General features: G+C 45.0%; 1 protein-coding gene and 1 long non-coding RNA gene across 2 annotated transcripts in view; both read left to right on the top strand.

Moving 5' to 3' along the window:
• Positions 1–11010: 11010 nt before the first annotated feature.
• LOC144240741 (uncharacterized) lies at positions 11011–13941 on the top strand. The gene is made up of 3 exons (XR_013337835.1): positions 11011–11114; positions 12037–12138; positions 13631–13941. It is a non-coding gene; the product is annotated as an uncharacterized LOC144240741 (long non-coding RNA).
• Positions 13942–19003: 5062 nt separating this feature from the next.
• The window catches only part of LHX9 (LIM homeobox 9), a 19390-nt gene continuing 15156 nt past the window's right edge, over positions 19004–23237 (top strand). Inside the window, exon 1 of the mRNA XM_077775115.1 lies at positions 19004–19031. Within this exon, the coding sequence (XP_077631241.1) occupies positions 19004–19031 (28 nt within the window). The remainder of the gene's footprint in view (positions 19032–23237) is intronic.

The raw sequence follows: 23237 nt of genomic DNA, 5'->3' as shown, positions 1-23237 counted from the left end.
GTGGGAAACATTAACCCCACCCTTTAGTGGGAAGAGATGCAAAAATCACAAAGTGAAGGAATATGAGTATGTGGATGGGGAGAATTATTGAGGATTTACAAACAAGCCATCACAAAGATTGAAAGATCACAATATGTATATACGTGTGTGTATATATGTGTTTTGCATATACATATGCAAAACTTTTGAAGGGAGAAATGGTACTTTTGGTGGATCTTGAATGATGCAAAAATATTTTGTCAGGCTTAAAACCACAATTTGCTCTGTCATAGTTCGGATGACTGTAAGTTCAAAATCCAGGAGGACTGCACTCCCTCTGGGGGCTCTAAGGGAAAATACAGTCCTTGCCTCTTCTGTGTTCTCCTGGCTGTCCCAGCATTCCTGAGTTTATGGCTGCATCACAGCAATCCCTGCATCACCACAATCCCTCCCTCCATCATCATGTAGTCTTTTCCTCTGAATATCTGTTATAAAAGTATTTATCATTCAATTTAAACTCTTCCCAAACCCCAAACCCCTAATTATCCAGGATGATCTTCTCATCTTAAAATCCTTGGCTTAATTACATTTGAAAATACCTTTTTTCCCCCAAAAAAGGTAACATTTAGAGATACCAGGGATTAGAAGGTAGACATATATTTTGGAGGGCCACCATTGGCCCACTACTGATCTAAATATCAATTAAAAGGCAGAGATTGTGAAACTGAGTTTAAAAAAAGACCCAGCCTTGTGATGCCTATAAGAAACATACTTCAAGTGAAAAGACAAATAAGTTAAAAGTAAAAGAAGAAGAAAAGATGCACCATACCAACACTTATCAAAAGAAAGCTGGAATGGTTACGTTACTATCAGACAAAACAGATTTCAGAATAAATGAAAATAGCAGAAATGAAGAAATAATATAATGATAATGGGCTCACTTCATCAAGAGGAAATAACAATCCTGTATTTTTATGCATCTAATAACAGAGCTTCAAAATACATAAAGCAAAAGCTGATAAAATTGCAGGAATAGATGAATCCAAACTTATTTTCAGATATTTAAATGCTCTTAAGAATTGATAAATAAGTAGAAAATTATCAAGAACACAGAAGACTTGACTAACAGCTTGGCCTAATTGATATTTACAGACCATTTCATCTCACAGCTGAATACACATGCTCTTCATGTATACGGTAAAAGGAGGGTTGAGAGGAAGGGATTATGATAGGACATAAGGAAACTCTGGGATGATAAGTAAGTTCATGATCTTGATTGTCATGATGATTTAATGGGCATATCTTATCAAACTGTGCCCTTTAAATATGTGCAGTTTATTGTAGACCACTTATACCTCAATAATGCTGTTGTTTTTAAAGAGAGACAACCGGACTAACACATAAATAACTGATAATGGTTATTTCCAAATTTTGGCTTTTGTAAATAAAGATGCAATGAAAATTGGAGTGCAGACATATCTTTGAGATAGTGATTTCATTTCCTGTGGATAAATACCAAGAAGTGGGATTGCTGTATCATATGCTAGTTCCATTTTTAATTGAACTTGAGGAATGTCAGAACTGTTTTCTATAATGGCTGTATCAATTTACACTCCCACTAACAGTGTACAAGTTATTCCCTTTCCTCCACACCCTCGCCAACACTTGTTTTTGTGTTTGTTTTTGTTTGGTTTTGGGGGAGCAATGTCCATCCTAAAAGGTGTGAAATAGTATCTCACTGTGGTTTTGATTTACATTTCTGTAATGATTAGTGTTGTTGAGCACCTTTTGATATACCTGTTGGCCATTTTTATGTCTTATGTAGTCCCTTTGCCATCTCATAATGGAGTCTTTGGGTTTTTTGCTATTGAGTCATATGAGTTTCTTACATATTTTGGATATTAATGCCTTATCAATATATGGTTTGTAAATATTTTCTCCTATTCTGTAGGCTGCCTTTTCATTTTGTGGTTTCCCTTTCTGTACAGAAGATTTTTAGTTCGATGTAGATTTTTCTTTTAATTAATGGAAAACTCTTTAGTTATGCAAACATCTAGCAACTTTTTATCATTTACTAGTAAAAGTAATAATTGTTCAAGGAAGCTAAGTCTCATGCCATAAAGGATGGATAGCAAAATAGCAACGGAACTACTGAGCACCTGGAAGCTAACGTACAGAAAGACTGAAAACACAGAAGTAGTTTCCTGGTTCAGTGATAACAATAGTGAACTTATGAGCCTGGCACCATGTCGGATGTTCTATACACAGCATCTCATTTAGTGTTTATAGTAATTCAGCTCTGAGATAATTTTCACATTCTACAGAGGAGGAAAACCAGGCTTGGAGAATTCAAATAACCTCAATGTCACCAGACTAGGAAGTAGATACGTTAAGATTCAACTCTAGGACTTCAAAAACACACTATTTCCATATACTACCACTCAAGGATTTATTCATCCACAGAATTATGGACCATAATTATACATAAGAGTAGGTTTTGTTCTGTTGTTCTTAACGGAATAAAATGGCAGGCAGAATATAAATGTTACTACTATCATGGAATTTAGACTGGCGGATGAATTACCCAATTGTCTTCCAAATGTACCACCATTTCAAAAAAATCACAGTGTGGACAGAGCACTGTTACTGTGCTCAGTCAGCCATGATGCTTTGATTTTTCTCTTATTACTGGTCCCACGATGTCGTACGAACAGGTTTAGCTCACAACAATGCCATCCGGAATGTGCCATCAAAAAATATCATCAGATAGAGCAACTGGTGTTGATGCCATCCTTACAGAAGTACACAAATATGACAATTCACACAGCAATATTACAGTTTAACTGCATGTGAAAGATTCACATTCCACGGGATTTCAAAGATGCATCAATTTTACACCTGTAGAGAGCCTAAAGGGGTCGTGCGTGCTGTGTTGATCACTGAGGCATATCACTCGCGCCACCACTGGGAAGATATTAACATGTATCATACTCAGTAGACTAGTCATACACGTCAATGTCATGGATATTTGACCTGAAACTCAGTGTGCCTTTCATTCCAGTCATGGAACAGTGGACATGATTTTCTCCCTCAGGCAGCAACAAGAGTGCAGAGAACAATGCTCTGATTTGTATGTTGTATTTATGGCCTTAACCAAGATCTCTTTACAACTGTGTTGGTATGTGGGAAATCCTACACAATAGCACCCATATCATTTTAAAAGTAGGATACTAACCCTTTTTTTTTTTTAGAATAAGATAACAAATGGAACAACATTCTTGCTGGAGTTTTAAAGTAGTGTTCTTGGTGGGGATTACATTGTTAATATTGAATATACATAGGAGTAGGTTTCATTTCTAATACTTGCATCACAGAAGGGCTAGAAGTAATTGGTCTGGATATTTTATGTGACAGTGATTGTGTGCATGTAGTTTATAATTGGAATGATTGTTCAGGGTTAACAAGGCTGTACTTCACTGTCAACATAAACTTACTTCATTTGAAATGCAGCCCATACACTGCACTTACCATTAATTCAATGACTGTTTGGGGGGAACTTAATAAGTAGATTGCCAAATAAAATCATAGTTACCTTGTTATCTTAGTATACTGTGTCTCAGAACAATATCCTGAGAACAACTGATATGTTGATTAAACCCAATACTGATTCTTAACCATGAACTATGAGGGGGAAAGGCATTTGTATCATTTCTTTGTTATGTGACTTAGATGTGGGGTTTTGCTTCCATTATTTGTTCATCCACACATTTCAACAAACATTTCTTTTTTTTTTTTTTTAGCATTTCCTATGTACTTGTTCTACTAGATAATTACAAAGATAATTAAGACAGTCTTTACCCTTAAATATCTCACAATCTGCCTATTAAAAAGCCGTCATCCACATGAACTGTACGACAAGAAAGTACAGTGTAAGGTTTGGATGCACTGGGAGCACTGAGGTGGTGTGCACAGCCCAGCCCGCAGAGGAGCTGGGGTAACTGAGGAAAGTAAACGGTAAGGGAAAGTTTGCTGGAAGAGGCAACATATGGGCTGAGGCTCTAAGGACAGGTGTAACTTCACCACTTCAAAAAGATAAGGGTAATTTTTTAATCAGAATAAATAGCACACACAACATATGAACCACAAGTCTCCAGTTTTCAGCAGAGGGCACTGATACAGAATATGTCCTCATTATTTATTATTTACATCAATGAATCATTCTGTTCTAATTGTAGTCATGAGGAAAGAGATGATAATGACCTGAACAGTACAATGATTGGGGCAAAGGAGAACCGGTTTGAGACACAGATAAGCAAACCTGAAACTGGTAGCTTGTGAGTGGATGGGAAGATGTGGAAAGAGTTTAGGATCACCCTAAGATCTCTGAATTAGATGAACTGTTGGATGGCCGTGCCTTTAAAATAGACAACAGGGCACCTGTGTGGCTCAGTCAGTTAAGCATCTGACTCTTGATTTTGGCTCAGATCATGATCTTGTGGTTCTTGAGCTCTAGCCCCATGTCAGGCTCTGTGTTGACAATGCAGAGGCTGCTTGGGATTCTCTCTTTCTCTGCCTTTCCCCCACTCGCATGCTCACTCTTTCTCTCTCTCAAATAAATAAACATTTGAAACAAATATACAATAAACAGGGATGATGTCAAAGAGAATGATGATTAAGTGCATCTTGAATCTGATGAGTTTAGGGTATTTCTAAGTGCTTATGTCCAGCAGGTGGTTGGATAGATAGGTGTGTCTCTCTCATAAGCATTGATTCTGAAGCAGAGATGGGACCATTAGCAAATATGTAAAGGATTAAAAACATAAGCATAAACTCAGGGAAGTGGGTTTTTAAATGTTTATTTATTTCAAGAGAAAGAGAGAGTGCAAGTTGAGTGAGGGAGGGTCAGAGAGGAGAGAGAGAATCCCAAGCAGGCTCTGTCAGCACAGAGCCCAACATGGGACTCAATCTCATGAATCATGAGATCATGACCCGAGCAGAATCCAAGAGTCAGATGCTTAACCAACTAAGCCACCCAGGCACTCCACTCAGGGAAGTATTTTACAGTGAGAAGGGCTGAGGACTACTGAAGAAGGGAAGATGTTGAACTGCTGTGAAAGCAGCATGCAGTTTTAGTCAGGTAAGTACTGTCTAAGTATACTGGATTTAACCATCAAGTCATCCCTGGCAATTGGGGTAGAGCACACACTACTATTCATTAAAGAATGACAGGATGAAAGAAGAGATAAGTGGCTAAATCACTTCGTATCTTATAGCTCTTCTACAGCTCATCGAAAAAAGCAAAGACAAAATAGAAATATAAGAGCCAAGTGCAGTGGTGCTCTGGGCATGTAGCGTTGGGGAGGGGATGGGGCATCATTGTGGAGTCAGCAGGGATTCACTGGGCTTGCAAATAAAAATGGTTATAATTCCCCAAAGAATTTTCTAAGACCAGCTCTGAGAAACAAAGTGTGCTATTGGATGTCCCATTATGAAACAAAGATTCCCTATAGGCAACCTTAGGGGCATGTAACATTTGCTCTCAATCATAAGAATTGATAGTGAAAATGCACTATACACGGAGCACGGCATGTCATAACACACCATTCGGCTGTTTGAAAAACATCAAATACATAAATCAGTGTCCAAAAAGAACTGTGCAAAGCAGGCAGTCTATAGACAAGAAATCTGTGGGTAGCTCTGTGACTCCTGCACTAAGTTGTCCACTAATAGGGAAATACATTCATAATTTATTAAAAGATAACACTTAAAATAATTTTAGGGGCTTAGATCAGATAATCTGATAATGTATGCATGTGTCTTGTTTGTCAGTAAAGTGACCCCATCTTCCTTAATAAATACAATTTAATAAGATGTCAGTTGGTATCTTTACCATCTAGTTTTAAAAGTATTTATTTGCAACCAATAATATAAATGTTTTCAAATCTGCAAATATATAGAATGTTCATCTTAAACTTTCATATGGAAATTTTGCCCAGTAGTTAGGAATATGCATTTGAGAATGAAGAACCACTGACTCATTTATCCATTCAAATATTCATGATTTATTATTCACTAAGTGTCATAGTTCTGTAAGATGGGCTGTGGAGATACGGAGATGAAAATGGCACATTACTGGGGCGCCTGGGTGACTTAGTCGGTTAAGCGTCCGACTTTCGCTTAGGTCATGATCTCGCGGTTCGTGGGTTCGAGCCCCGCGTCGGGCTCTGTGCTGACTGCCAGCTCAGAGCCTGGAGCCTATTTCAGAGTCTGTGTCTCCCTCTCTCTCTGACCCTCACCTGCTCACGCTGTCTCTCTCTCTCTCCTAGAAATAAATAAAAATATTAAAAAAAAGAAAAAAAGAAAATGGCACATTACTGTCTTGTTTATGACCTGTTGGGAAAACAATGCAAAAAAAATCATATGGAAAGCTAAAATGAGGCAGATAATTGTGGATCAAAAGAAGGACATCTAGAGGGGAACCAGAGGAACAATGGCAGAATGACAATTAAATACTAAATACTAACAGAACTGAGTGGGTTGGTAGAATTTATTTGGTCTTTGCAAGTCACACTATAGTGGACATTTGTTAATTGTGCCCCCAGCATCAGTACAGGCCCTTGGCAGCTGTGGGTTTGGAGGGGGTTGCACATAAGCAGATCGAGAGATAGACCCTGGTTGGCTGATGGATAACATGTACTTGTAAAACTTGGTTCAGGAATGGACACATGGTGAAGATACGGTTAGGACTCAGGGTGGGGGTGGGGGGCAAAAAGGCTTCTTCTTGTCTAGAAGCTTCATAACAAGATTCTCTTTTTAAGTAGACAAGGGTGAAAAAGGATGACGCCCTGGGAGCTGTTTGCAGCCATCTTTCACCAATGAGAAAGGACCCAGCCTCAAAAGGGAATTAGCAGTGAAGAGGCATAAACTGAAAACGGAAATACTGAGCCCTGGTAATATTGTTGAGCCCTGAATCAAGTCATGCTTCGTAGTCAAGTGAGCAAATTCCTTTTATTGTAACCAGATTAAGTTGTGTGATCTGTATCTTGCAACCTAGAGACGCCTAACACATCTGTTTAAAAATTAATATAGAGGAAACCTAGGGGAATGCATTTCTTTGAACTCCTCTCCTCCTCCTCTCCAAAATAGCAAGCATGTTCATTATCAACATAAACTTCCCAAGTGATGGGAAGAAGTATAAAATATATCCCATCTCATGTTACGTGCAGAGACATGACACAAAATAATTCTTTCTAAAGCAAATCTGGATGTAAATCCTTTGCAGATAAAGTGAGGCCTTACTTTACCATTCTAAGGTAGAACTCTGTACCCCCACGTTCATACAGTTTTGTTTACTGTGAGCCCAGAGACCCTAAGAAGAAATGAATGCATGCTGGAATACGGTAAGGGTCAGCCCTGAGGAGGCTTTTTAAAACAGGAGACACAACGAGTGCAACTTACTTGATGTGAAATGACACTGACTCTAAAGTATGAAGATGAAATGAAAATTGAAGGAGGCAGATAATCTATTCAATGTCTAAATGATACTCAATTATCAAATGTTTGGAAACTATTTGTAATAATATACTTTATTAAACTCTTAATCATACAGATTTCTAGCTGTTACTATACTTAAATAAATACCCGTAAGCATGCACACCCAGGTAACATGTGAAGAGTACAAAACAACTTCCTCAGCCTACGTGCCCTAGGGCCTTAACTGAAAAGGCTGATTTTTAAAACTGGGAATGGAGAAGATAGGGAAAGGTTCTGGCTAATTCAGTGATCTACCGTAACAAGTAATTTGAAAGCCATTTTTACATCTTTTTAAAAAAATATTGTTTTTAGATTCTGAAATAATTATAGTTTCACACAAAGTTGCAAAGATAGATGCAGAGAGATTCCCTTTACCCAGTTTTCCCCAATGGTTACAGCTTACATAATACCAAAACCAAGAACGTTACATGGGAACAAGGTGTTTAGTTCTATATCTTATCACATGTGTAGATCTGTGTGACCATCATGATCAGAATATAGAACTATTTTATCAACACAAAGATTTCCCACCTCCTCAAACACCAGAACAGAAGCTTCACGTAAAAATACTTAACTCTGTTTTAAGAGTGTGCATTTTCTATTTGAACGTGGTCTAGACTACTTCATTGCTGTAAAATGTTGTTCCTACCCTGTGAATTAATGCCATGACCTATCAATAGGTCGTCATCCTCAATTAAAAAAAAAAAAAACCACAATCAATCTGAACTCCCTGATTTATTTCCTGAACCCAGAATGTGGTTAGGGAGAAAGCACACAAATACACCTGATTTGTGGTGGATTCTCGTCTCAAGTTTGTCCCACCTTTGCATTGCTTTTCTCCTTAGGTCCCTCTTTAGCCTTCCTGGTTTTAGACCGCTAACTAATTGATGATTCCANCAACTAAGAAAATTCCAATCATGGTAAACACAGATACAAAAAAAAAAAAAGTAGTGATGGCCTCTGGCGGCTTGGTCAAACCTCTGCGCAACTCAACAATCTACTTGCACTCAGGGATCGATTCCAGCCCTCAGTTCTTCAAAACTGACGAACACTTACAAAATGGCTACTCTTCAACCCTCCTTTTCAGAAACGCAGGCTTTGGAGGGGGGGGAGGGGGTGTAGGAGTGGTGTTAATTTAATTCTAACACCTGAAATTGCCTCCTGGGCTTGTGCTAATTTTCTCGAAATTCAATTTTGCGGGGTTACCAGGATAACGTTTACCCTTCAGAAAGGAGACAGAATTGTAGTTTGGATTTTGCAAATATTTAACAACATGAAAATGCCGCCTTTTCTTATTCGGCGGGCGATTTCACTTTTGGTCCTCTTTTTAGGCGAGGCCAGCTTGATTCACAGTACACGTTACCTATAAATACCCAGCCTTTTCTGAACAGACCCAAGCTCGTTATAAACAAACCTCGGGCATTTTGATCCCTTCCTGGCATCTGAACAGGTGTGGCGATTATGCTGAATGATCCCAAGTGTAGCGTGACATAAGAAAAAAATGTGCACTTAGAATTTAGGCCCCGAGATTAGAAATGGCTCATTCTTCCCCGTCCCCGCATCGTGCTGGAATTCCATCGGCCGCCTCAAAAGTCCGTTTTATTTCTGCAGCAGGACCAGCGACGCAGGCGGNGGTGTCTGTCGAGCACGCGCGCTTCATGCTGTGACCGTTTCGCTTGAAAACTGTCCAGTTTGCTGTTCCGGGCAAAGGGTTGACGTATATCTGTACTAAGTGTGGGTCCTTTCTGATCAGCGTCCGAGCTCAACTCTGGGTGCAGTTTGGAACCCGTCTTGATTTCTGTGCCTCTGTGTGTGTTGGGGGCAGGGTTGTTAAGCAATCGATGGAGGTAGAGAATCTGAGAGTCAGAGGAAAGATAGGTTGTGTGTTTATCTGCGTTATCAGTTAAACACTTCGCTGTCCAATGATGTTAATAATGCAAAAGTAAACCAAACATTTTTTAAGAAACTTTTTTTAACGTTTTTTATTTATGAGACACACACACACACACACACAATCTGAAACAGGCTCCAGACTCTGAGCTAGCTGTCAGCACAGAGCCCGACGCGGGACTGGAACCCACGAACCGTGAGATCATGATCTGAGCCGAAGTCAGCCGCCCAACCGACTGAGCCACCCAGGCGCCCCTACACTTATTTTTAATTTAATGTTTGCCGCTGTCCTTTTTTCTCTCCATCCCAACAGCACAATTGTAAGGGAAACTATAATCAGGCATTTACATTCTCCCTAGACAATCTTGAGCTATGTTTTTCTCTGTTTGGGGCACTTGGCAATCCCTTAGCAGTACCAATATCACAACCTACCATTTCCACTCACGGTTTCTAGCACCCCAGACCACATAAGTTTAAAGGGAACATATTTATATTTTTATTATCTTGAGAGAGCAAATGCACTCTATCATGAAGATACAAAAGCGATGTAATGGTGTATTTAATACACCATGTGTGACCAGTCCTTGATATCTGGTGTTGCTTGCACCAAAGGAGTAGAGAAGAAAACCTTGGAGATTTTCTAAAATTGACCTTTTCTCCCCTACTGACAGTAGGCCCGGGAATCCACTGCTTGGCTCATTCAGGTGTTGAAACTTCTGCATAAAGATTCATCAGGAAATGACAGGCAGCTTTTGAGTGTTCTTGTTTATACTCTATTGAAAATAACATGTGTAATTTGTTGCCATACATCACCATATAAATATGGTAAATATAAGCAAAAGTTTCATCCTTTTTAGAGCAAACAGCAGTGGCATGTAAAGACAGGTTCAGTCATCCTGGGAAAGGAACAATTTTTCTCACTGAGGAAATCCCCTCTCGTTTCATCAGTGTTACGAGCACAGGCGAAATGACTATGAAGGAGACCAGAAGTAAATCCAGTAACAAGTTTTTCTTTTTCAACAAATCAGAGCCCCACCCCCACCTGCCTCAATGGTCCTTTTCCCACACCTCAAGGCAGATGGGTCTCTTAACTTTCTCGCCCTGCTGATCTGTATCTTGTAAACTGCTCTGTATCTTGTAAACTGCCAGCGTTCTTGTCGCATCTTTGTTGCCACCATTACCCCGAGGCTCCTCTACTGAGGACACATCAAGTTTGTGGGGGCAGCCAACAAGCCCAAAGTTCCTCAATCAACATGGAAAGCAGGAGAGCAGGCCCAAATGCAGGAGCAATCTGGTAGGCCTCCGGGTTGCTAGATGATTGCTCTCAGAAGACTCCCAGAAACTATGAGAGGTGGAAAGAAGGCCGCTAACAGAGTTCCCAGTGTTCTTTGGTTAGGTTTGGTTTTTCTTCCAAGTCTTTAAACCCAGGTTTCATAAAGAAGTGAGGTCTTGACAGTTGGTCCTTCTAAAGTAGTGTTTACTGCTCCCGGTTTTGTGTAATCTGCTTCCATGGCTCCAAAAGATTTGAGAGGCCCTTTAGACTGGCCTTGAGATTTGCTTGCTGAATTTCTTTGGCCCTGGTCTGGCTTTGCTGGAATGCCTTAGAGTAGACTTAGACTTGAACTCTATATGTCGGTTACATTCGCAACCAGATTAAATATTTATTCATTAAGGAAGACGCTCAGAAGAAGTAACTTGTGGCACATACAAAGGTATGTTAGAAGACATTCAGGTGTCATGCGTAGTGTAATGAAAAGGTTCTGTACATGAATGCTGCAGCGTTACTTCGTGGTTAAATGAGTTATATAAAAAGCCCAAGAGAAAGTTCCTCTACAAAATCTCAAGGATAAATAATATCACCCCCATGGCCCAAATCCAGAGAATAGGCCACATTATTTCCTTTGCCTTCATACTGTGTACTTGGGACACTTCTTAAAAACTGCGTTTGAATGTCAGTAGAGTATGCTTCCTTGAAGTGGTGTAGTAAAAGTTGCGTTTGATTGGCTTTGTGAAAGCTGTGAGTGTTAATATGTCAAAACAATACCTTTTTCACTTAAAAACAGAACTAACAACACTCCAAAAACAGAAAATAGTATAAAATGTGCAATGGGGTAACACATCATGAAGGTAAAGAAAAGTGTCTAATAATAGCAAGGTAATACTTTTCTGTAAGGACTGTTGGTTTTGATTAGCACCTCTTCTGTAAGTTTAAATCATTATCCACATATTTTAAGTACTGAAATTGCAACTGCAACTTCTGAGTGAAAGTTCATTTTCAGCCTCTTAAGCTCTTAAAGTCATCTAAATCACCTGTTATTAAACTTGTTACCTAGAAACTGAATGAAAAATACCTGAGCAGTGGCTACATAGTTATTGGGTATAGAGGAGTTCTTGTTTTTCCATCAACTTCTCATTTTTCTCAAACTGTATATTTTCACCTTATGTCACATAAAGTTGGATCGTATGTAATGTTGGAATGCATTCCGTCTTTAATTGCAAGTGCCACCAGAATTGCTGGGAAGAAGTTTAATATTGTTTAAAGAAAATCTTGCAGTATTTTATGAGTAGAGATTATGGTGAGGAGATATGGTGAATATTGAGATTAATGAATTGTTTCATTTCATTATTCTTCAGGCTGGCCAGCTAAACTATACAGATCCCGCTACTGGCTATACGGTGCTCACACAGCTTGCCCACTTGCAGAGAGGCACATGCTGTGGCTCCGCCTGCAGACACGTGAGTAGCAAATTCTCGCATTACACCAGCAGTTTTCAGTGCTTCTGTAACTTCGTAAATACCTATTATTTGAAAAACAAGACAAATAAAAAAAAAGCTAAGTAGACCTGGAGTGCACTTTTCACAAGCTGCTTTAGCCAAGGACAACGAAGTCCTTGGGACCAACATAGGACCTTTAACGTTAATGGAATTTTGTAACTTTTCATTGTGAGCATCAGTTCCTTGAAATGCTGTGATTTGAGATTCATGGGAGTTCTTTACTACAAGGAAACTTTTCATGAGGTTTCAAATAAGTCATGTTCACTAGGCAAGTACAAAGAAGGCAGAAAAGGAAATCCAGAATATTACAAACTAGATCCCAGACAGCATTTTTGTCTTTGTTATTAGCTGAATAAATAGAAATTTGATCAGCATTGTGAAGTGGGTTTCCTTTAAATGATAGTGTTTTCCTTCCTTCCTTCCTTCCTTACTTCTTTGATTCCTGCCTTCCCTCCTTCCCTTTCTTTTATTCTTCTTCATTTCCTTCTCTCCCTCTCCCATCCTTTCTGTGGCTGTTTTCTACTCAATCTTCAAAACCATGAAGCTAGCTAACCCAAACTTAGTGCTGCATGTCTTCTAAAATGTGTATTTCAGTGAATGTATCTCTGTGCTCACTGATTAAGGTGAATTAATTAATCCTTCCCTATGTTGAGCAAAAATATAAATGGGATTGTGTTTGTCACTATAACTTTTAGAACATATTAGTAATTGGGGCACCTGGGTGGCTCAGTCAGTTAAGTGTCCAACTTCTGCTCAGGTCATGATCTCACAGTTTGTGGGTTCGAGCGCCACTTCAGGCTCTGTACTGACAGCTCAGAGCCTGGAGTCTGCTTTGGATTCTGTGTCTCCCTTACACTTTCTCTGTTGTCCCTCTCCTGCTCATTCATTCTCTCACTCAAAAATAAATAAATATTTTAAAAAATTTTAAGCATATTAGTAAGGTAAATTGTTATAGCATTAAGATTATACACAGGTGTAACAACCTCTATTTACAGACCATTTTGACTGTATGTTTGGGGGCAAGAAGGTATTATTCCTTTGACTAACCCACTTTACAATTAAGGAATAAACGCCCAATGCATGTATTAACTGTAGCCAGTAATGGAAAATTAAGCCTTGACATTTATGTATGTTTCTACCTGTGCCATTAGCTGTTTCTAGTCAAATGCATGAGCTTTGCATAAATTGAGGACCTGAGAATCTTCTAAGCAGTACTTTTTTGACAGTAAAATTCTTAAAGTTGGAAGGATGCCTTTAGGAAGTGATTCTTGGACCCTAATTAAGACCATTTGCCAGAGGTTGCCATTATTCTCCTCTTATTCGGCAGGACCCAATAGATCAAATGATCTACATAGCATTATTAGCAGTCTCTCTTTTCACCATGAGAAGTGTTATACTTTTTCAAGAAGCTTGTTAAATAATTCAATAATAGTTTGTTTTATTTCTTCTGCAGTGTCCGTATGGTCAAGTCAATGTTAAGGATCCATCAAAAAGGAAGAAATTCAACTCATATTTTTATGTTTGACAACAATTTCATCTCTGTTCCCCATCTAACTGAGCCTGTATTTAAAAAAACAAAAACAAAAACAAAAACCCAAAAATTTGAATCTGGAATTGCTCTCTGTGCGGTTCGTCCTTGAGCACTAGTTTAATCATAAGTACATATATTAAAAGAACATCAATAAAATGAAAAAGCTAGCAAATGTTTGTGTGTTTCTAAAGTGGCACACTGATAGTTATTTTCCTTTCTTTTTGCTTCATTATCAGACACATATGTTGAAGAAAGAAAATAATGACTGTTCCATTAAATAAATAGTAGCAATCGGGTCACATTAGTAGCTCTCGATTTTTCTTATAGCCTCCGTTCTCCTACTGTTTTCTCCTCAGTGTTAGCAACCCAAGGGAGGTTGCTGGCAAATAGAAGGGTTTGAATACTGTCTTCATTTTATTTATACCTCGAGCTATAAGAAGATTGATATAATGCTATATTGTGCAGCATATGAGTGCCCAGGAAGTGCCATTCTGCGTTAAGAAATGCTCTCATCTTCCATCTGTTCTCTCAATAAAAACTCTAAATCATTCTGACTTGAGGGTCAGGGCCGCTTAAGATGCCTCTGATTAGACCATTCTTTCTTCTCTCCCCACCCCAGTCTCCTCCTCCATGTCTCATGGCACTTCCCAGGCAAATCTGTCCTAGGACACCCTATTAGCTTTATACCTATTCCATTCACTGCAGTGACAGCTTTGGGTAGCAGGATGCAACCTAGGTTAGGAGCTCACAGGAACTATTGTTTCTACCCTTCTTCCCTGTTTCCCTCTGAGGACAATGGTCCCAGAATGCCTTTTCTTTCCCAATGGAAGCTGTTCAGTGAAACGTGGCTGCTGTGTGTTGGAAGTCTGGCTCTGCCCAGAGCTGGCCCTCAGCTTTTTCTCCCAACAGAATCCAAAAGGCTCTCAGTCATCTCAGGACTCTCTCTTGGGTTCTGCCGATGGCCTGCACAAGAGGTTTAGAGATCTGGAGCAACCACAAGATTCTGGTGCCTTCTCACATCTTTGATTCAAAGTAAGAGCCATTCTAAACTGTAAAATAAGTGGAAAAAGAATGCCGGTAAGGTTCTGATTTTCCCCTTGATTGTGATTTATGCTGTTATTTTTATGTCAAATATGAAACTGTTTTCCCAGAGTGTTGGCATTTTAGTGCCTCAGTTTTGCTAGTGCCCCCACTGTGGTGCCCTACATAACCCTGCTCTTGGACCATGTGAGGTGTTGAAAAAGGCAGTCTTTGTGGCCTGGTGCTGTCCTCTCTAGAAATCATTTTGAGGAGGGAAATAGGAGGAGGAGGTAAGCGTTATGGCTGTGAGGCAGTTAGACTTTCCAGACAGGTTTATGGACTCCTGGGAGCCAATTTCCTTTCTATTCTCAGGTCAAGAAGCAACCGGATAGCTCAATGTTTTCCACCAGATTTGAAGATTACCAAGTCCATTTTCTGGGTGGGAGCTGGATGGTGCTTTCTTGAGCAGTCCCAAGAGAGAGAAGAGAAAGAAATGGAGCCTGAAAAGGTCATCTTTCTGGAGAAACAAGAGAAAGTGGAAAGGAAGTTCATTTTGAAAAGCACCCCCCACCCCGCCGCATGTAAGGCAGTGTTTTGACAAAGCCCCTTGACAGATGAAAACAACTTATGGGATGTCTCCTTCCTAGAGGCAGCTCCTTCCTCCTCCCAGTGATCTTCCTACCTAAGGAAATTGGCCAGAGAAAAAGGACTCCTAAGTCCATCAGGGATGATTGTCGTGTAGGACTCTTCCTGGGAGAACTTCAAGCTTGGGCAACAAGGAAGTAGTAGCTGTTGGAGGCAGGGGGAGGGGAGCGCTCTTACTCTCTCCAGCACCTGGGGTGGGGCCGGGCAGCCAAGGGCTGAAGTTCTCTGCTGTGGTTCTGAGGAGATGCTTGTGAATCACACATTAAACACAATATGGCCACATAAATGGGCCTCACTGCAAGAGCTCCAAGCTATATTGTATTCACACGTTGTAAAGTAAAAATTCAGGTTTCTTATAGGGTGTGTGTATACAAACACATGTGGATGCTGAGAAATAGAAACTTCCCAGTTTAAGTCAACTCTGGCGCTGCTCCCCTTTCACGGTTTCTTGAGATTCCTATCGTAAGTCACCGTAAGTCAAGGGGAATTCATTTCTAGATGTTTCCAACATAGACCCAGCAGAACCTGGGGAACTCGGGAATCTTCTTATGGGGTTTACCTCGGTGGAGGATGGGCATAGATTCCTGAAGCAGGGGTGCTTCCCTTCTCTGTGGGAAGGGCCCTGTCCTGGTAGTTTTCACGGCAGGTGAATTGCAATGCACACTTCATTCTCTTCAGAAGACTTGGGGGCCCATTGATTTTGCAGAGCAAGGAAGAGAATAGCCTCCCCCCGCCCCCCCCAATGAAACCTGGGGGTCCCAAACCTGATGTGTTTGGGAAAGAAGGGACCACCAGAAGGGGAGATAGATGCTACTGGGCCCTGCACCGACCTTTGTTCTACCGCAGTGCCCCTTATCCAAGGCATTTGAGAAGTCTGTTCCTCTCGCGCGTTTCCACTACCAGAAAGCAGCTGGGTTTAAATTAATCTCCAGACAAAGCTAGGGAAGGGAGCTCACTACCAGGCGAACGGCATTTAGAGTGCCGCCTTCCTCTTAGCACTTAGAGACCTCACAGTCTGTAGCGAGCCCAGAAGGAACCTCCCTCTCCACTCCATACCGATACCTGCCATATCATCTCTCCGTTCCACTGAAGGCTTGAGTTTGTGGACGTCTGCTCCTGGGGGAAGATTAAAAGTCGGTACTATTTTTCACTACCCTGCAACAATTAAAAGGCACTTCCGGGTGCCAAAACTCTCCTCTGTCCTCAACGACAACAAAAAATTCAGATGTTTGTGCGTGCGTGTAGTTGGGAGGGGATTGTCTACACCGTCTTGCACGCCTCTGTGGAGAACTTGGCTTCTGAGAAAAGGTTGGGGAGGAGCCCGCAGCTATTTTTACTTGGGGGTTAAGTCATTCCGGGACGCCCAGCCTACCCGGGATCCCCGCGTGCCCTGCTGTGAGTGGGCACCCCAGGCGCTGAACTGACGGTCGTCCCTGCAAACGGTTTCAAGGTTGGGCTCCTGACACACGACCTCCATTTTTGAGACTATAGGTGTAAAAGTGAGTGTAAACCTGGGAATCATGGGCTCTAGAGGGACTGGGAGATTCATGACGACCCCATCCTCCCACTCGAAATTTGTAGAAAGTGTGAGCTCCAATGTGCGCTTCAGTGAGCGCGCACCTAGTGTGTGTGTGTGTGTGTGTGTGTGTAGAATCCCCCCCAAATATCCAAAATAATTCGTGACCCCAAAGAGGATAAAAGCCGCTGCTTTGAAAAGGAGTGAATGAAAGACCTAAGCGTTTCTGGTCGGTATCGCCAACCATCGGTTCATTAGCCTCGCCCGGTGAGCATAGAAACTNCGAGGGGAACTTAAAAGATAAACTAGTGGAACTAGACGGCGGGTGGGACTGGCCAGTGAAGCCAAGCGTTCGAGTGGAAACCAGGGTCTCTGTCCTGGGCGCTCTGAGCTACATTCCGGGATTTGGGACGGAAAGAGAAAGCCAGAGGGCTTGGATCCGTGGCTCCCGCTGGATACTTTAACCCCTCACCCCCACCCCCCCAAGCTGTGTGGCGGAGCTTGCGGGTCTGGTGAAGAGGTGGTCCCCCCTCCCCGCGCGCACAGCCTCAGGCGCCCGCATCCCACACTAGTTTCTCAGGCGGCTGATAGGAGCGCGGGCAGCCCAGCCCTCGGTGCCCTCTGCCCACGCACCGCGGAGGAGCCGCGCGGGTGGCACCGCGGGGAGGGCTGGGGAGGGAGGGCCGCTCGGGCACCGGGACCCGCAGCCCGCAGCTGCCAATCTGGCTGCTCACACGCCCTTCCCGCACTCGCGCAGGAGCCTCGCAGCAGTCCCCCGCCCCCCGTCTCCGACTGCGGAGGGCGCACTGGGTGGGGGCGTGAGTAAATAATTGGCCAGCGGCCCGGCTACCCGGTTCTCGCTCTGCTTCCCCGAGGCCCGACTGCGCCCGGGGCTGCTGGGGCGACGCAGCCCCTCGGGAACCTGACACCAGGTAACCTGGCCCCCGCCCCGTCCTGGCTCTGGGAGTCTGTCCGTGTCCCCAGGAATGCTCATCCCGCAAGATTTGAGTCGGTTTTCTCCCGGTTAGTCGCCATCCGCACCTCCTAGCGGGGCCGGTGGGAGAGACACCTCGAGCCCCGCGCTGACCCGGCTGGGAATGCCGCTGCAGCGCGCGGAGTGCATCTCCAAGCGCTGGGTCCCTGGCACCTGGCCCGGGAGCGCCGAGAGCGGAGAAGGACCGGGAGGGGAAGGCGGTGATGCAGCGGGGGCGCAATCAATGGCTTAGCCCCGCTTCCCGCAGGAGCTACCGCCCATTCACGGTCTATGCAGGCACCAGCTGGCGGCAGCATCTTTTAGGTACAAGCTCCAGGAAGGCACAGGCCTGCTGGGGGGCCGGGAGCCCAGGGCGCGCCGCGGGACCCCAGCACCCCCGCTGCGCCCAAGCCTCAGGATGCTCAGGGCTTTATGAGGTTCAGTTACAGCCGAGTCCTCCATTAACACCTCCCCTGATTATTGAGAGGCTGCAAGGGCTGAACGCAGCCTCAGAGCGTGTCTCCGCGCACCAGCCCGCGTCTGTGCCCTCTGCCCACCCCTTCCTCCTCCTCCCGATTTGGAAGCATAAACTGAAAATAAAAGACAGGTGGAAGGAGCTGCGGGTCAGAGGTGAGGGAATCGGGTCAATTCCGAGAGAGGGAGAGAGAGAGAGAGAGAGAGAGAGAGAGAGAGAGAGAGAGGTCTTGATTTGCACCCAACGGTTTATTTATTTGGATTAACAGAGGAACCCTCGGCAAGACCTGGGGACCAGCCCGCACCTCTGGCCGCAGCCTCCCGCCCTCCCTCGCCGAGGATCAGGTTCTTGGGGGGAGAAGTCTGGACCTCAAGGTAAGATCCCCACGGGGGCTGTCTCGTCGGAGCAGTTCTCCCGCCTGGGTGTGCGCCTGGACGGCCGGACGCCCCAGGAGCGTCTCGGGCTCTAGCGGGGGCAGCCTGGGCTTCACTCTCAGCCGGCCGACGCCCGAGGTCGCGGCGGGAGGAGCAGCTCCGACGCACCGCCCAGCGGGGTGGCAGACGGCGCCCAGGGTCCCGGGCCGGGCCGCACCGCCTGGCTGACGCGCGGCTTTTCTCTGCCAGTGCAGCCACCATTACAGCGTGATCAACTCCTTTGGCTCTAAGAATGCTCAACGGCACCACTCTAGAGGCAGGTGAGTTATCCACCAGGCTCCTTCTCGTTGCCTCTGCCCTTTCCTGGGCTGCTGTGCACATCCGTGTGTGTGTGTGCACACGCGTGTGCGCACCTTCACTGGGTGGAAGAAAGAAGGGTGTGTGTGTGTGTGTGTGTGTGTGTGTGTGTGTGTTAGACATTCAATCACGTTTAGAAGGCTCTAAAATGTAATCTCGTTCAGTCTCCCGCCAGGATTTCTGAAAGCTACGTTTCCCTCCTTCTGCCGTTTTCTTGAATGTCTTTGACTTTTTTGAGGATGGAGAGGGGGTGGTGGAGGGCACGGCGCAGCTGAGCCGCAAGTTATCGGCAGCGAGAGGGATGCGCCCTAGATCCTCCGCTGTGCTGCTGGGGGCGTCTCCCCACCGGAAGGGATGGGGGGGGGGCAGGCTGACACCGTTGCTCACCTGTGTAAGGCTTAACTGGAAACTGGCTTCCCCGACATTTGTCGTTCAATGCAAACCCCGCGCAGCAGTCCTAGCGGGCGACCTCAGAGAACGTGGTGCGGGACATCTCCCTTTATTCCTTGGGCGGCTGAGGGCCAGCGGCGCGGCAAATGTCAGGTAAAAGGGCTTCAGATTTCGGACGTGGCAGCCTCCTCCCTTCCTCCCGGAAAAGAAGCCGGAGATTTGAACGGAGCAAATGATGGGCAGGTGGCTTTGCGGGTGCAGACGATGTGCGTGGGTCACAGAGCGCAGGGGGGCAGGTACTGGGGCTTCAGAGGCGCGTAGCTGGGGCGCGGCCCTGGGTCCTCCCTCCGCGCGGGAGGCCTCCCCGGCCCCAGCTCCGCTCAGCCCACTCCCATCTGTCTGGAGGGAGGCCCTCCTAGTACGACTGAACCAGAGATGCGCCCGTGCTGCAGTGCCCGTCAGGACCTGTTTGAACATAGAGATTCCCTAAGCGCACCGACTAGAAAAGGCCCGGTGGCGCGGGGTCATCGGCTGGCCTTCCACTCAGAGCAGCCGGGGTGACCAGGATTGAGTAAGCGGTTCCTAGCCTTAGACGACGTTGACTTCCCTGGGCCCTGGGCCGCTCTCAACAGTGCCCAAAGCCAGACACTGCTTCAGGAGCTGCACCTTTCAGACCAAGGGGGGCTCCTCAAACAGTTTAACCGGGTCAGGAGGGAAGGTGACCTCTGCCCTTTTAAGGGCAAACTGGGGCCACAGGATCTTGGCCTCCGAAATTCAGATATAAAGAGAACTTGAGTTGCCTATCTTATCAAGAGATGGGTCTGCTGGTTTTTTGTTTTTTGTTTTTTTTTTTTCCTCTCTGGTTGCTCCCAGGGTAGAGCAATCCATTCCCTTTATTTTCCTTGCCCTCTGGGGAGTTTTTCTGGGCCTGCGTCTGGGACAAAGTTGCTACTTTCGGGGAGATTCCGGAACGCTGAACCCTCGATCTCTACTCCTCTGCCCTGCTAGAGACCAACCAACCGCTTTTCTGAAAGCTGTAACAGTAGCCAGATGGATGGATCCTGGAATAATGAAAAGAGTGGACTGTGTGTGCCCAATTGTGAGGAGCGCCGCACCACTGGTCCCAGTACAGCTTTGAGTTCAGAGAGGAGAGTCGACATCTTATTATGGGCCCCAGGCTGGGAGAGCCCACTGCACCTGTCCCATTTAGAGAGGCGGAGCCCAAGGAAATGAACCCAGGAGCACTCCAACTTTCATAGAGCACTCTCTGGCTATTCTGAGGGATGACTGGCTCCAGTCCCTCCTCTTCACAGGGGAGAGAAGTCAGAGCTACAAAGATGCTCTCCTTAAAGTGCTTACTGTTCTTTGTGAATAAGCGGTAGTAAGGGGGGGGGGGCTCTTCGGTATCTTTAAAGGGCTCTGAGACAAAAAGGTTAGGATACACCCAGTTCTTGGAGCCCCTCCCGCCCCTCCATGGGCTTCTTCTTCAAGGAACTGTGAGAGGAGGCAGAGCTGAGTGAATGGGGAGCAATTTCTGCAGAATTAAAAAGGTCCTCCCAAACTCCAGCAGCACCTCCTGCCCCACCCCTAGCTTTCTAAAAACTTCCTGCATTGGCTGCAAAGGAAGACTCCTGGCAGTTGGCTTCTTTATGGGAAGTAGCAACTCCCACTGGGTGTAGGAACTTATAACCTGAGTTTTATAAGGAAAAGCAGGCATAGCTGGGATCCAACCCTGAAGCTGGGGATTGCAGAAGGTGGTCTGCCTTGCCTGTACCTGATAGATGATTAACAAATACTTGTGGGAAAGACAAATGAATGAATGGGTGGATGGGTGGATGGTTTACAGCATTTCTGTGATTGGCTTCCTTGGAGACTTCACCAAACTCTGGCTTTTTCCTGGAGTTGTTTGTTAAACTCTCCTTTCATCAAGTCTCCAAAGTTTCATCTCTTGCAAAAATAGGGTGGTATTCTTGGGCTCTTTGCTTTTGCTGAGCAGGACCAAACCCCACCAACACCCAAGCCTAATTCCAAACACACTCATTTGGTAGGTGGTGATGGGGGAGAGTGGGAGTTTAGTCCAGAAACTAGCCAAAGCGAAGTGTCTGGATGGAGGTGCCAAATCTACTTTTTCCTTGGAGCCTTCCTTGGGTTAACTAACCGATTTTCTTCTCAGAAACCCCTCCTCTTTCTTCTCCTCCTCCTTGGGGTCTGAGTCCATTTAGCTGCTGACTTGTGGGAAGGCAATCTGCCCCTTTGTGAGAGGACCTGCTGTCTCTGAAAGGGTTGCTGCTCCCAGCCCCTCCTTGGGGCCCTTCGTTCGTGCACGTGGGTTTGAAAAGCTCATTGATTTCCATCCAAAGGGGCTAATTACATTACTTACAGTAAATAGCAGTCCTGCTGTCCAGTAGGGCTGCCAAAGCGTTGGGGGGGGTGGGGGGAGGTCTCCAGCTTAGTTCACTTGATTGGCTTCATTTTTGTGTGAAATTGTGTTTTATGAGCTGTATTCTGGCACCCGGAGGACTGTAACAGCGTCCAGTCTGCAAATAACATTATTTTTGACCCTGAGAAAAGAGCAAGGGGAAGCAGTGGAGTCTTGGGTTTCATGGAAGAGGTGACTCCAGCAGCTTCAGAAGGCGAAGCTTTGGGACAGGAAGTCAGACTGCTGCACAGAGTAGTTCCCTTCCTCCCTCCGCTCTTGTCTGCCTGCCTGCCTGCCTTTTTTCCTTCCTTCCTTCCTTCCTTCCTTCCTTCCTTCCTTCCTTCCTTCCTTCCTTCCTCCCTCCCTCCCTTCCTTCCTCTCCCTCTCATTTTCATTCTCTCTCTCATTTCTCCCCGTCCCCTTCTTTCTTTCCTTCATCTTTCCCTCCTCTTTCTCTCCCTTCATCTTTCCAGATTTGGCCACTGTTCCAAGTCGGTTCCCTAGAGGGAAGCAAGCCCGCCACCAGCATACCCCTCTGAGGTATCCGGGATGTGTCGGGCCACGAGCCGGTCCTGGGAAAGCCGAGGGAGAGCGCTGGGAAACAGGCAGGCACTAGGAAGGAAAGAAGCAGCGAGCAGCCCCGGCTTCCTCCTTTCTCTGGCTAAAGCTGGGCTGGCTCCTGCCGCTGCTCTGCGCTTTGGGCCCCTAGGGGGCTTCTGGTGGTTTGAATGAATCGACAATATCAGAGTATTGTGGGCACTTTTTAATAGGGCCAAGGAGGGGCGGCCGCTAACGGGAACAGAGGGAGACAGAACAATCCCGCCTCTTGTGAGGCGCAGGTCTGCCGTTCTGCTTGTCAGCTCTCACCTTCCCCTCCTCCACCGCGAGGAACCCCCTTCACATCCTCCTAAATGTGCGGCGCATCCAGTTTTACAAGTCCCCTGTCCAACAGGGGCAGTGGGAACGGCGCGCAGTAGCGCGTGCTCCTAGTCCGCAGGGCCCTCCACTTGCTGCCCGCAGTGACGAGTTTCAAGTGGGACCCTGGAATCACCAGCAATTTACTTTCTGACCTGAACTGGGTAAGAGAACACCTCACCCCATATCCTGGATCAGTTGACTACCCCCCACTGCAAGTCCATGCCCTGTCCTCTGCATTCATTTTTCAAAGAAAAGCTTTTTGCCACCAATAACCAGAATCCTGGGTCTTCCCAGCCTATTTTTCACTTTGGGGGATGCTTCAGGCTTTGGTGGGGCGGAGGGCCTTTAGGAGAGGTGAGGCGACCTGCTTTTAAAAAGTGAGTTGAGGAAGACGGGAAGACAGGAATCTCTGTTTAACATTTACTTATTTGCCACCCCCCCC

Source organism: Crocuta crocuta, unplaced genomic scaffold, assembly GCF_008692635.1.
Source record: "Crocuta crocuta isolate KB4526 unplaced genomic scaffold, BGI_CrCroc_1.0 scaffold207, whole genome shotgun sequence".
Lineage (NCBI taxonomy): Eukaryota > Metazoa > Chordata > Mammalia > Carnivora > Hyaenidae > Crocuta > Crocuta crocuta.
Note: the sequence above shows the minus strand (reverse complement) of the source record. Positions and strands in the feature narration are given on the sequence as shown.